The sequence below is a fragment of the Panthera pardus genome, unplaced genomic scaffold (assembly GCF_024362965.1).
Source record: "Panthera pardus isolate Hobbes unplaced genomic scaffold, ASM2436296v1 HiC_scaffold_20, whole genome shotgun sequence".
Lineage (NCBI taxonomy): Eukaryota > Metazoa > Chordata > Mammalia > Carnivora > Felidae > Panthera > Panthera pardus.
The window spans coordinates 42,223,028-42,237,441 of record NW_026526766.1 but is presented as its reverse complement, the minus strand read 5'-3'; the positions used below and the strand labels follow the sequence as shown (position 1 = coordinate 42,237,441).

At 44.1% G+C, this 14,414-nt stretch overlaps 1 protein-coding gene across 1 annotated transcript in view; it reads right to left on the bottom strand.

Moving 5' to 3' along the window:
• The window catches only part of SH3GL2 (SH3 domain containing GRB2 like 2, endophilin A1), a 212,893-nt gene extending 207,911 nt beyond the window's left edge, over window positions 1-4,982 (bottom strand). Inside the window, exon 1 of the mRNA XM_019415411.2 lies at window positions 4,737-4,982. Coding sequence (XP_019270956.1) covers window positions 4,737-4,781 — 45 coding nt within the window. The 5' untranslated portion in view covers window positions 4,782-4,982. The remainder of the gene's footprint in view (window positions 1-4,736) is intronic.
• Window positions 4,983-14,414: the final 9,432 nt, after the last annotated feature.

Below are 14,414 nucleotides of genomic sequence, written 5' to 3'. Positions count from 1 at the left end.
TCTGCACTGAGCATGAAGCCTACTTTAAAAAAAAAAAAAAAAAAAAAGCTAATGAAAAAGATTATGATAGGCTAAAAACCTCTCCCTCAGAAAAATGCACATATAAAATGTGGCATATAATTTTAGAAAATATATAGTCCTTCCAGCCTCTTATTGACCCCAGGTAAGAACCTGACAAAGAGTGCATGTATAGAAACCCTATGTGAACAAAAAAGTTATACTCGAGATTTTGAAGGCAGCAGAGATTTTACTGCTTTAAAGCAAGCATTTAAGGAACTGAGAACCTCACTCAAAGTTATAACCAATTATATATTTCATTAAATACCTTAACAAGTTTGAAGTCTCACCAAATCAATAAATGCATAAACAGATTTATGCAACATTCTCCCAAGCAAAACATCTATATAAAATACAGCACTTTAAATATGATGAAAGCATGAAGAAATTAGTTAAACGGAAAGGCATAAAATACCAGTGTAATTAAAATTTTCCAGTTGATGAATCTGAGTGGGACAATAATCATGCACCAGATTATATCATAACATACAGCCTAACCAAATATTAGTTTCTATCATTAAAAAAAAAGATGTAGTCTATAGTAGGTATATATCCTAACCAAATTTATTGAAAAGAAGAAAGCATATCTCATTCAATGCAATATAAAGGTGTTATTTATAGACTTAATTGTCTTTTTAATGCTAAATCAAATGCAGTATTTAGGAGAACAATGTGGTGAATCCTTTCACGCAAATAATAGCTGTTATGGGTTATGTGCCCCCTCCAAAAACTTATGTTGAAATCCTAATCCCCAGTACCTCAGAATGTGACCTTATTTCAGAAATAGTCACTGCAGATGTAACTACTTAAGCTAAAATGAGGTCATACTGTTGTAGGGTGGGTCTCCAATTCAATATGACTGGTGTCCTTAGAGAAAGGGGACATTTGGACACAGATAGGAAAAAACCATGCTAACATGAAGACAGAAATCAGGGTGATGTGCAAACAAACCAAGAAAAGCCAAAGATTGCCAACAAACTACTAGAATGTGGGAAAGAGGCCTGAACAGACTCTTGCCTAAGGCCTTCAGAGGAGTATGCCCTCACTGTCCCCTTCATCAAGACTCCAGAAGTGTGTGACAATAAATTTCTGTTGTTTAAGACACTCAGTTTGATACTTAGTTCTGCACAAATGCCAAAACAAATACAATGACCTAATAAATTTTACTCTGTAACAAACTTACACCTGTTTCTACAAAGCAAGGTACATCCACAACAAATGCTTGATAAAGTAAAAAAAAAAAAAAATAAGTGTAGAATTTATAATAACAGCATGTTAACTGGAAGCAGACAGCTATTTTTACCTAATATGCTGCCAGTTTAAACCAACAAGTGAAAAAAATTGACATTAATCTTGTTAAAATGAAATCTCAATATGAGTAAAACTCACTAAAAGTAGAATACATGCTCATTTGCCCTATTTTACAGTAACAAAGAGTACCTTATTTTTTCTAATTGTATCATAAATTATATCTACAAGCAATAAAGTAATAAAGCATATTAAAGTAAAAATATGATCAATTTTTGCTGTTAATATATTCTCAACCTGAAAGTCTTTCCCACTCATTAAATTGTCTTTAGCAAAAGCATTTTTTCACCTCCAAATATCAGAGATATTAAAAATAACTGTAGGCAACAAGGTAGAAATAATCAGTTCTAAATCAAGAGAACAGTCTTGACACTTCTATTCAGAGATTTCAAATCAGTGGGCAAACTTTAAAGGCATACTGCTTTATTAATACAAATATCCTGCACTGAAAAAGCAAAAAACTCAATTTCACAGAAACAAGAGAAACGTTTGCCTGAAGAGGGGCCCTCCACTTAAGAATACTGGCCACACATGGGTGCCTGGGTGGCTCAGTCAGCTGTGTCCAACTTCAGCTCAAGTCCTGATCATCCCCTTCCTGAGTCGTAGCCCCAGTTCAGGCTCGCTGGGCTCTGTGCTGACAGCTCAGAACCTGGAGCCTGCTTTGGATTCTGTGTCTCCCTCTCTCTCTTGCCCCTCTCCTACTCACACTCTGTCTCTCTCAAAAATAAGCAAACATTTAAAAAAAAAAAAAAAAAAAGGCAACATTGGCCATATAATCTAGCATATCTATTCTCGAAAGGCAATAATTCTAGGTGTAAAGCTTACTTTGTAGGTAAGATCAGGTTCACGGAGCTGGGTATGGAAAAATGGCTTAAAAAGTAGGACGTGGCTATTTCCCCTAGTATCTTTGTCACACGCAAACACTACCACTGGCTTTACACACCCTTCAAATATACACACGTACACAAGAAGAGTAACCTTTGCCAGGGGCTAGGACTGTGCTCCATTAAGTTATGGATAAGATATCGTGTGTTGTCTCACCTCTAAAATGAATGGCTTTTCAGTAAAAAAAAAAAAAAAAATGACTCAGTGACTCTGCATCTGAATCAGGTGTGATGAATACTACTCTTGTCACAAGCAAACCTCCTCCAACAATCTAGAAGTCTTTCACATCATACAATTCTAGTTTTTTATTCTGAACTTCCGTGTTACATATAACTTCAGTATTTGGCTGAAATGAAGCAATCTGATCGTTTTTTTGTTAAGGTAACAAAACCAAAAAGTCTAGCTTCCATCGTTTCCTCAAGTGTCATTATTACTAATACAAAGGACAGAATCTTACACTGGTGAAATTATCTTTAATGTTAACAGCATTTATTGAACACTTATTATGTGTGTTCTAAAAACTCATCTGCACTCCCATCAATTCTAGGAAGTGGATACTTAACCCCATTTAGCAAAGACACATTCAAATGTTAAATAACTTGTTCAAGATCACTAACAGCAGAGGTGGGAGTCAAGCCTTAGCCTAATTGCCTTTTAAGGCTCCAAGATTTGCAGCAGAAGTCCTCAGAATCAAAGTGAAGAAGGGATGCGGTGTTGGTAAATCCAGTGCTGAGGTCTGCTTTACAGAAGTAACAAATACCTGAAATTAAAAAGGTTAGTGACTTCAAAGAAGTCCTAAGAATTTATGGTAGCACCTGTGCTGGTCTGTAAACCTGAAGGAACCTGAAGTATGAAGTTATTAGAAACCCTCCATATTACACCAATAAATATATTTACATTCTGTCAGAGATCACTCAGAAAGATCCAATTTGAAAAGCAAAAACAATAACATTAATGGGTATTTGTACTGAAATCATCTTAGTTTTCTCAATTTTCCAAACTGACAGATAAAACTGATTCTAAAAAGGCAGGGCGCCTGGGTGGCTCAGTCAGTTAAGTGTCTCACTGCAACTCAGGTCATGATCTCCCTGTTTGTGAGTTCAAGTCCCTCATTGGGCTCTGGGCTAACAGCTCGGAGCCTGGAGCCTGCTTGGGATTCTGTGTCTCCCTCTCTCTCTGCCCCTCCCCCGCTCCTGCTCTGACTCCCTCTCTCTATAAAATAAACAAACGTTAAGAAAATTTAAATTAAAAAAACTGATTTTACAAAGGCAAGCGGATAGTGATTGACATAGCATGTGGACGTACAGGAGAGGAATGTCGTGCTGCATCTGTCCCCCTACCTTAACCAAGATTCTGTAAAGCACAACCCTCACCTCTTTTGGATGTGGTTTAAAATAGGATTGTTACTGTGGTAGCCTAGGAAAAACCTCACTACTTCTGAGAAATTATTGAGAAAGCTCAGTATTAATCAAGGCTAATCTATAAAAAATATTTAAGGCTAAATTATGAGAAACATTTGAAGAAACCAACAAAATCCTTAGCTAAAAATCCCTTAAGCTAGAACTGTTTCAGAAGAATAAAAAAAAAAAAAAAGTAACCACCCTCATTACATAAGAAATAGGTCACATTGTAAGTATTCACCTATCTTTCCCTATGTAAAATTCTTCAACAGAGCCCAAGGAGACTTAAAGTATTAGAACCTGAATTAAATAAGTTGTAATCACAGCTTATTAACCCCACAGAGAAATACAGGCACATTCAAGATGTAAAAGCTTCACTGAAAATAATACTTAGACATATATGATGGTTTGGTTATGTTAAGGCTACAAAACCCATGGGAAATGTTTAAAGACACAAACTGCTGGTCAAGCCTCGGCCTCAAAGGAGTTTCACCACCGAGTTCTCCAGGGAAAAGTTAATGCATGAGCTTCCCTGAAGGAAGCCTCATCCTCCTATTGCTCTGGCGCCTGGGGACAACATGGAAGGAGAGATTCAGAAAGCACAGTGGAGGAGCGCAGACGGCGGACATCACCGCAGTCACCCCCGGTGCGGGCCACCGCTCGTGCCAGCACTTCCCGGGACAGCTGGGGGCACCAACACCGCAAGGTCACCGGGTAAGAGACGACTTTACATAATCTCCTGCCGCGCCGCTGGGGCACCTGCACACCCGGGCGACGGTGCAGCCGCGGTCCCCTCCCAGACGCTCCGGCGCGGGGCGGTGCGGGGGCGGCGCGCGGGGCGACGAGGCGGGACGCCGGGGACTCGCGGGCGCCCGCAGCGCCGCACCTAGCCGGGGGTGGAGGACGGAGGGCGGGCTCCCAGCCCCGGGACGCTGCCGCGGCGGGCTGGGCGGGCGATGCGGAGGGCGGCCGGGGCGGGCTGGGCACAGGCCGGGGACCCCGCGCTCCCCGCTGGCTGCAGGCGCCGAGCGCGCCCCTCGCGGCTCCGTCCGGGACCACCCCGGGCGCACCTGTCACGCGCCTTACCTGAGTGGCTTTGTGGAATTGCTTCTTGAGCCCGGCCACCGACATGGTGCGGGAGGACGCGCGGGCGCTGCGGTGCTGGTGCGGAAAGAGACGGCGGCGGAGCGGGACCGGAGGGCCGAGCGGGGCGGCGCGCTCGCCAGGCGGCCGCTCGTCTTGCCGCCGCCGGGGCTGTGGGCGCGGGGGGCGCGGAACGGCGCGGGACGCGGGCTCGTGCGGAGAGACACCCTGACGTCAGGGGCGGGTGCTGCGGCCTCTTAAAGGGAAAGCGGGAAGCCCCGCCCCGGGCGCGGGGCTGGCGGGGCAGGTGCTGCGGCCCGCGCTACCTGTGCGCCTACCGCGGAGATCCGGCTCCAGGGCAGCCGCGAGCCGGCTGCGTGCTTAAAGGGCCGTGGGCGTTCTCCCAACGCGGGAGTGGGGTTCGTGGCCCCGCACACTGCGGACCAGTCGCTGCAGCTTGGCAGCCCAGGCACGGGCGCGACTCAGGTGACTTGCTGGGCTTCCAGGTAGCCGCAGCGGCGCTGCCTGAAGCTGGCCCATCTGCCCTTTGAGCCTCTCTGCCTCCTGGAAAGGAGGTGTTCTATCTGGGGTAATTAATAAGTCATTGCTCCTTCTCTGCCTTGCGCCCGCTTGGTTGGTCACAGAACACATTTCTCTGCCCTGGTTCCTGGTTTCAATACTCCAATATCCCTTAAGCCTCCAAAACGTTGCGGAAAGCCAACAAAACGATTTTTCTTTTTCTTTTTTTTTTTTTCTTTTTTTCTTTTTTTCTTTTTTTTTGGTCTGATAACGCTTGAAGAAGGAGAAGAAAAAAAACATTTAAAGCCTTAAAGCTGGTCAGGTAAATAGAATTGAAATGGACTATTACTCCAGTAATAGCATTTTAATCCTGTGATTATAGACAGAAAAGTCCAAATGTGAATTTGGTATTCACTTATGATAGTGGTTTTAGGATTTTCAACCTGAGCATTACACATGAAAAAGCATAATACTAAACTGTGCAAATATTACATACATAACAAAGTATGTATGGCTGGGCTAAAGCCAAATACTGATGGAATTAGGTTAATTTGTAGCACAGCAGCACTACCATGGTTTCTGTCTTCTGGTGATTAGCCATTTACCCTGATTTGTCTTGGACTGAGAAGCCCATAGAAAAGAACTTGAACACTGTCCCCACATGGGGACCAAATTTGTAAGAGAAGGCAGAGCGACAGAAAGCAAGGTAAATGGATGAATAAGGAAATACGTGGCAGCAAAGGAGTTCTAGGAATTTCTTTTGTTGCCTCCATGACCTCTGCTACCTACTAACATAGACTCCCTGGCCCATGTGTATTTTATTTTTTGTCATCAAAGGTGTGTGAAGTTAAGTTGCCTGTTTCATTCCTACAAAAAGCCTCACTGAAGTTTGGGTACGTATATTCTCTTTTTTGCAGTCTCACTGAAGCAATGAGCAGACTCAATCCCCAGACCTCATGATCATAGGGAATGGTGGCTCCACACACTGACCATACATACCCTGGCCTCATAACCTGCAGATTTCTTACCAGCTAAAGAGGCTACAGAGTAAGCTCTGGTGATCTCTAGGAAATTGTAATGGAATGTCAGGGCAAGGGACAATCTGTGTCTCAGGAATCAGACAGGGAAAAACAACAGTCCTGCCAAGAAATAGGTGGGGCTACTAATCCACCAAAGTTCAGGACAACCTTTAACAAGACTTGACTGAGGCACCATGATGTAGCACAATGACTCACACCTCTAAGGCCCACCATGGGGATTCCCAGATTCTTGACATTAGGAAATTCCACAATAGTTTGTACTTACTGCAAATGGAGGTGGGGCTTTAGATAAGAGAGCTTTGGGGGCTAGTGTTACAATGACTGCTTTTGTACTCTAACAGTTTAGTGAAGCCTGCACACGCGCGCACACACACACACACACGCACGCACTCATGAGAAGAATGCATAAAATGCTAATAATGGTTGGGCTGGTGGAGCAGTTTTCAAACTTTAGCATGCATCAGAATCCCCTAGAGGACTTGTTAAAGCAAAAAATTCCCACATTCCCAGTTTTCCATTCACTAGTTCTGGTTGGGGCCCAAGAGTGGGGCCCATTTCTAACAAGTTCCCAGGTGATGCTCTGCTCTGGTGGCCACACTTTGAAAACCAGGGGGCTAGAGTAGGGAGACTAGGAATTAACTTTTTTCTCTCTTCTCTCAAGTTTTTAAATGATTTCTCATCACTTGTATAACAAAAAATATTCTATGGTTTATTTTACCTGCCTGCTCCCAGATCTGAACATAAAACATTTGCAAAGAAGGATGGGCCTTAGTGAAGCTGTTAAGAGAGAGAGAGCAACTAATCTCCAAAGAACAAAGGACCTGGGGTCCATGAGCTCTGGTCTTTAACCATGACAGGTGTGAAATGAGGACCTGATGAATCTCCTCAGGACTTCAAACACTTGCCGGAAACACAAATTAAATGAAAACAAGTCTCTCTCTTTCCCTGGTTCTTCATCTACCAACTTTGAGCACCTATATTTCAAAGGAACTACCTTGGCAGAAATTGGAAGCATGGTCAATTCTGCCAAGTATCCCCTGGGTCTCATGTAAATCCACTATTTCTATCGAAGCCACCGTGCATACGTATAAAGACTTTTGAGATGTTACCTTTCAAAGAGGTTTGTTGAGGTCCCCCTTCTAGCAGGCAGCAGGGTAGGAGGTATGGGGGGATGGTAGGGTGAGATGCTAAGATACATACCAACTGCATCTTGAACCCCAAGGAGCTTCCAGACCAGTAATTCAGAAAGCCCTTTTAGACATTTACTGGGACCTGAATGCAGAGGCATGAATGCACCAGACATTGGAAAATGTCAAACATGAGTGCCCTCTTTGGTTGCAAAGAAGCTGCAGCACAGGCTTCACAGAGAAATGCAGAGGCATAATGCAGGGAAAGGGGAATCAAAGGTCAATGAGGAAGAACTTTGTTTCATAAAAGGTTGTTGTAATTCAACATGCTGCCCTCTCCTCCCCTGAGATCAAATCAATGTAAAATGGTAAATAAACCTAGATGGCTCAGGAGAGGTCCAATTAAATGAAACCCCCACACAGCAGCACCTCACTAATTGGACAGGAAATTCATGGTCAGCAATAATTCCATCACATCATTCATGCACTACTTCTCCCTACATTATGCCAAAGCTTCTGGCAAATACCGGACCTCTAGTTTGCACAGAGCTGCTGCATCCCTGGCACCTTTCAGAGGGCCCCTCGTTCCAAGGTGGCAGGGGATAAGCCGAAGCTCTCATCTTTCTGCCCTTCAGCCCTGGATCCCTTTCCTCTGGCCCACTCAAGGGCAAACTGTTCCTGAATTTATGTGGAAGCTCACTGAGTGCAAGAAACATAGCAAAACAAAGGCATTAAACCCTGACATTTTATTTTACAGATGAGAAAACAGAAGCAATGAAAGGGAGTGACTCCCTCATCGTTAACTTCTTCTACTCCAGCCTCTAGCCTTAATTCAGGGCAGAAGCCTCCAGTCAGTGTTAATACATACAGATGGGAATTAAAAGTGGAACAATTTATCACTGTCACTGATGCTGTATCCTTGCTACATTGGGTCTGATGCTCAAGAGCCCTCACCAACAGCCCTGCATTAAATCAGATTGTGCAGGACCCAGACGGTTGTCCTGGTGTGAATTGCTCTTAACATAAGATTTGGGGCCTTCAGATGCTGCCAGTAGCATTGAGCCCCCACTCAGCATGGATGGGACTAACAAGCCCTTTCCTAGAGATGGGAAATCAAGGGAGGCACCTCCCTTTCCTTGCTTCCAGGTTTGTCACCTATACCCACCGTACAACGGATGTACAGAGAGAAGCACACTTTTTTGTCTCTTGGACATGGAATGCATAGGTCTTCCCCCCATTCATCCCCCTTCTTTTTCTCCCCCACCTAGTCCTCTTCCATTCAAAGCACTGCAGACACTTCTCCCTGCGAACACTTCTTCATTTGGCTGAACCCTGGTAACCCAGTCTCAGGAAAAGGAGGAGGGGACTTAACCAGGTGGGGGGCTCACATCCAGCTCCTACATCCGGGGCCCCTCTTGTTATTTGGGTTTTTTTGTTTTGTTTTGTTTTTTTGTTTTTTAATTTTTTTTTTAACGTTTACTTTTGAGACAGAGAGAGACAGAGCATGAATGGGGGAGGGTCAGAGAGAGAGGGAGATACAGAATCTGAAACAGGCTCCAGGCTCCGAGCAGTCAGCACAGAGCCCGACACGGGGCTCGAACCCACATACCGCGAGATTGTGACCTGAGACGAAGTCGGACGCTTAACCGACTGAGCCACTCAGGCGCCCCCCTCTTGTTATTTGTATCCAGTTGGAAATGGCTTCCAACTCCTCTAGAAAAATCCTGCCAGCTCCAATGCCCATCTCCAGTGCCTTTCCTTTGAGGTGTTTCCCCAACCTTCTGACCGCATGTCCTCTCTTCGCTGGGGGAGTCCCAAAGCCCTGATGGCGCACCTCTGCACGAACTTGATCTAACGTGTGTTGCAGCTATTGATATATAAGATCCTCTAGTCTTTGAATGCAGGTTCTTATCTTTATTTTCACAACTCTTAGCAAATAGTATAACCACCCACTAGATATGGGCAAATTGAAATTTTAAAAGCCTGATGAATTTTTTTAAACTAGATCCAGCAGAGGGCCAGGAAGCCTGGAACTGGCTAACCTTCCCTCCAACTGTGCACACCGTCCAGAGGTTATCGTTGCTGCTCCCCTGCTGTATCCAAGCCTGTACCTCCAGGTTCCTGTGAATTCTGAGAGTCCCTAATGACCGTCCCATAAATGCCCCTTTGCTAATTCAGCCACTATGACTCTCTGTTACTCGCAGTCAACAAACTCTAAGTGACCTATCCCCTCCACGCTCCCAACCCCTACAATAGCATTCTAATCCCATTCCCATTTCTTGTTCAGATCTAGCAACTCAAACATAGCAATTAAACCACAAGTCCTGCTAAGCTGTGCATTAGGCTTCCTTCTCAGATGAGAGAGTGGGCAGATTGTGTGACAAGGAATATAGTCCTTAAGTGTCAGCTCTCCCTGTAAGACATTGACATTCTGATTTACAAATCAGACTTTTGTTTATTTGACAGTATGTGTCAGGCTGCCAGGGCCGGAACCTCCCAAGCCCCTGGGAATTGGCAGCTAAATGCTGGTAAATGCCAAGCAACTGGACTCTGAGACAGCAATGCCCACTCCTGAAATGAAAACAACTTTAATTAACTGTAAATTGTAGGGCATCTTTACCACTGGCTTATTTTTTTTTTTTCTATTCCTGGATAGATATTATCATTAGAAGATCTGAAGGCATGCTGTGAACCCTGAACATGGGATCTGGGTAGTCAGCCTGTTAAAGCATTGTGTTAAAGAGGCCACATTCTATTTTAGTAGCTAGTTAGCCATGCAGAGAAAAGCTACTTCTTAGTCACCGTATGCATCCTACTCTGTCATCTCAAGGATGCATTCTCTCGGTGACAGAAAAGTCCAGGTGAGAAAGGAGAGATAATTTAGTTCAGCAAACACCTGTCAACAATATGAAGCTGTCAGAGTAAACCTTCCAAAATTCTGTCAGCGTCAGCTTTACACATGAAAAAGAAATTTAATTTATTCTATTTTACTATATTTAATAAGACAAAAATGCACTTAAAAGGATAGATAATTTACATATTTAAATAAATCATTTATCTTTGGAACTTTTTTTTTTTGCCTTTTAAAAACTTATTGGTGATGGGGTGCATGAGTGGCTCAGTTGCTGGAGCGTCTGACTCTTGATTCCAGCTCAAGTCATGATCTTGTGGTTTGTGAGATTGAGCCCCACATCAGGCTCTGTGCTAACAGCACTGAGCCTGCTTGGGATTCTCTCTCTCCCTCTGTCTCAGCCCATCCCACTCATCCATGTGTGTGCACTCTCTCTCTCCCTCTCAAAATAGATAAAACATCTTTTAAAAAACTTTTTGGGGGCGCCTGGGTGGCTCAGTCGGTTAAGCGTCCGACTTCGGCTCAGGTCATGATCTCACGGTCCGTGAGTTCAAGCCCCGCGTCGGGCTCTGTGCTGACAGCTCAGAGCCTGGAGCCTGCTTCGGATTCTGTGTCTCCCTCTCTCTCTGACCCTCCCCCATTCATGCTCTATCTCTCTCTGTCTCAAAAATAAATAAACATTAAAAAAAAAAACTTTTTGGCACTTTTATTAAATGTGCACAACTTGTATTATCCCTGGTCCACACACTTAACCTTGACTTCAGTGACAGGTCAGATATAAAGCACTATTTTAAAATAGCATTTCAGGGGGCACCTGAGTGGTTCAGTCGGTTAAGTGTCCGACTTCAGCTCAGGTCATGATCTCACAGTTCGTGGCTTTGAGCCCCACATCGGGCTCTGGGGAGACAGCTCAGAGCCTGGAGCCTGCTTCAGATTCTGTGTCTCCCCTTCTCTCTGGCCCTCCCCCACTCATGCTCTGTCTCTTTCTCTCTTTCAAAAATAAACATTAAAAGTTTAAAAAAAAAATAAAATAAAATATCATTTCAAACATTTAACAATAAAACACCACCATCTCAAGAATACCAATTTTCTTTCAAGATCTAGTCACAGGAAGTTTGCCAAATAGGGGATTCCTAAGAACAAATATTTTGAAAATGTTTTTAGTTTCCTGTAGATAGAGTTGAGTTGTTGGAGAGAACTTTTGATGCCAATTTTTTTAATGTTTATTTATTTTTGAGACAGAGAAAGACAGAGCATGAACGGGGGAGGGTCAGAGAGAGAGGGAGACATAGAATCCGAAGCAGGCTCCAGGCTCTGAGCGGTCAGCACAGAGCCTGACTTGGGGCTCGAACTCATGGACCGTGAGATCATGACCTGAGCCGAAGTCGGACACTTAACCGACTGAGCCACCCAGGCGCCCCTGATGCCAATTTTTAAGATGACCTTAACTTTGAAGGTGAATTACAGGGGGAAGGAAATCTCACCACAGCCCCACAAGCATCAGACCACTGAACACGTGTAATAATAAGGAAACTCTTTGCTCTATCAAGGCAGAACTGACTATGGAGAGGAAGTGGAAGGAACAAAGACAAATGTCCCCATTGTACACCCCCCACCCCCCGCTCCACACACAAACCCACAAAATGAGAAGTCTTAAGATGAAGAGAGAATCTGTCATTAGGTCAGGGGATGTAGTAAGGGATCTGATTAGCTCTTTTTTCTTTTCTTTTCTTTTTTTTTTTTTTTTTTTTTTTTTGAGCCAGGGAGACCCAGACATGTTCAAGAAAGAAAGGAAGGATCCAGTTAAATGGCAGATGAGTCATATGAAGATTTAAAAACTCACTGAGCTCAGTCACTGAAGGATGCAGAAAGGATGGGAAGAAAGGCCAAATGGAGAGGTCACCTGGTAAAAGAGGAGGAATGTCTCCCCACCTGGACAGAGTAGTGGTGGGAAGGTGTGCAGGGGTGAAGCCATGATCAATGAGGAGGGCAAGTTCTGGCCACAGGTGAAAGCAGTCAGTGGAAGCAAGGGAGGTGCCTGGTGGCCCATATCCTCAGACTGTGACCATATAGCATTGAGGGTCTTACACCATCTGGCTTCTTCCCCATTTCTCCAGGCTGGGCACACATGATGCCCTTATTCTCTGTGCTCAACCCCCTTGTCTGTTCCTGCCTCTGACCAGGACTCTGCATTCACTGTGCTCTGTCCCTGGAATAGTTGTCTTTTGCTTTACATCTGGCTAATCCATTCAAATGGCTTCCCTGGGCTCCCCAGCATGCCCAAATCTCACTATTAGAGTCCTTTAGAACTAAGTACCACAGTCCTTTGATGCACTTAATATAGCTGTGATTTTACATGTATTTATGTGATTTTTATGTCTTTCTCCTCCCTTCCCACACTACTCTGCAAACCCCATAAGGGCATGCTCTGTTGGGGTTTGTGCACCACTGCATGTCCAGCATACTACTGAAAGTCTAGCGTTATAGGAGGTGCTCCACAGGGCATTTCATGAGTGAATGAATGAATGAATGAATGAATGATGAGTAGGTGGAGAAGTTTTGGGAGATTCAATAAGACTTAAAAGAAATTTAAGGGGTTTCTGAGGAACAGTGATGGCCTCGTTTCCTAAGCCCAGCTAAACATGATGGGGGGTCGGGGCGCGGACACAAATCAACAAGAAGGTTGCTCAGTGACTGGCACATGAAAACTGGTAAATGTATGATTAATTACACAATAGTAAGGAAAATATGTGTGAAAGAATTTCAATCTAAAATGGAAACAGAGGATATAAAATGGAAAATCTCATCCATGTGTCCTTGGGGAAACAAAATTTAAGGACTGAGAGACTGATTTCCTATAAATGTCTGATTTACAGAAGCTGATAATGTTGGAATGTTCTTAAATGGTAGGAAGTTAGTCAGGGGTCGGGGGAGGGGTTGCCAGTATCAACCTTGGGAAGTTGTGCTTATGGTTTCCAGAGGCATGAATAAGAAATCACCCAGGGTGCGCTGGTCTCACAAAATAGGCTAAACTGAACTTTTATTTCTATGACTAGAGTGGTTTTGTCTGGTTGGGAATTTTCATAACTCGTCTCCATTTGTTTTCTATTTTAACAGCATAACTAAACTCACCCCTCTTTACATTCCCTGCCCATAAACACAGCCTATCCCAAACCCTCCACGGACTTGCCCGTAGCTTGCTACAGCCTACGTGTTGCCAATTGTAATTCCTCTGCTATGCCCAAATAATTCATCTTTTTGACAGTTTTGAGCTTGCTTTGGTCTACTTCTTTCAGGTTGACACATGTTATGAACCCAAGGAACGGATTCATCCTGGAGAAAAGGCTTCATGAACTTAAGACAAAGGTCCTGAAATTAACTTTCAATTGGTCTTGAATCGCATCACTCAGAGAATCTCAGGATATCTTCACTGAGAATGAAGATAACCAATGAGATATTACAAGACTTTTAGGGGTAAGGCATGAGGGAAGGGCAGGTGGTTGGCGCCTATTTATGGTAACACAACCTACAGTTTATCTGCACATGGCACAAAGCCCCCACCCTTTCAAGAGTTCTTGTCAGGCTGACTTCATTACATTTACCCCATAGATCTTCCCCAAGTATCCAATCCCATAGTGCTCAAAATGTAGCCCCTAGACCAGCAGCATCAGAATCACCCAAGAATTTGTTAGATTAGCAAATTATCGATGCCCTACCTCCGACTAGTTGAACAATTCTGGGGTAGGGTCCTGCAATTTGATTTCACCAGCTCTCCAGGTCCTAGCGGTGCTCCAGTTTGAGTGCTGGTGTCCTGCCAGCTGTACTGGGAGTGGGTGGGAGTCTCAAGAATTCTTCTCAGGCCTGGAGGCTCAGACAGCCAAACATAAAAGTTTTTCCCTTTAGAAGCCCATTGCATCATCACAAATGGCAGGTTATTTTTACTTCTACAAGAAAAGGAATTGAGACACAATTATTAGGCAGTTTGGCTAGAGATTTGGGGCCTTTATCAGTTTGCTAGGGCTGCTGTAACAAATCACCACAAACCGGGCAGCTTGAAACAACAGAAATCCACTCTCTCACAGTTGTAGAGGCTCAGACTCCCAATGCAAGGAGTCTGAGGGGTTGCTTCCTTCTGAGGGCTGTG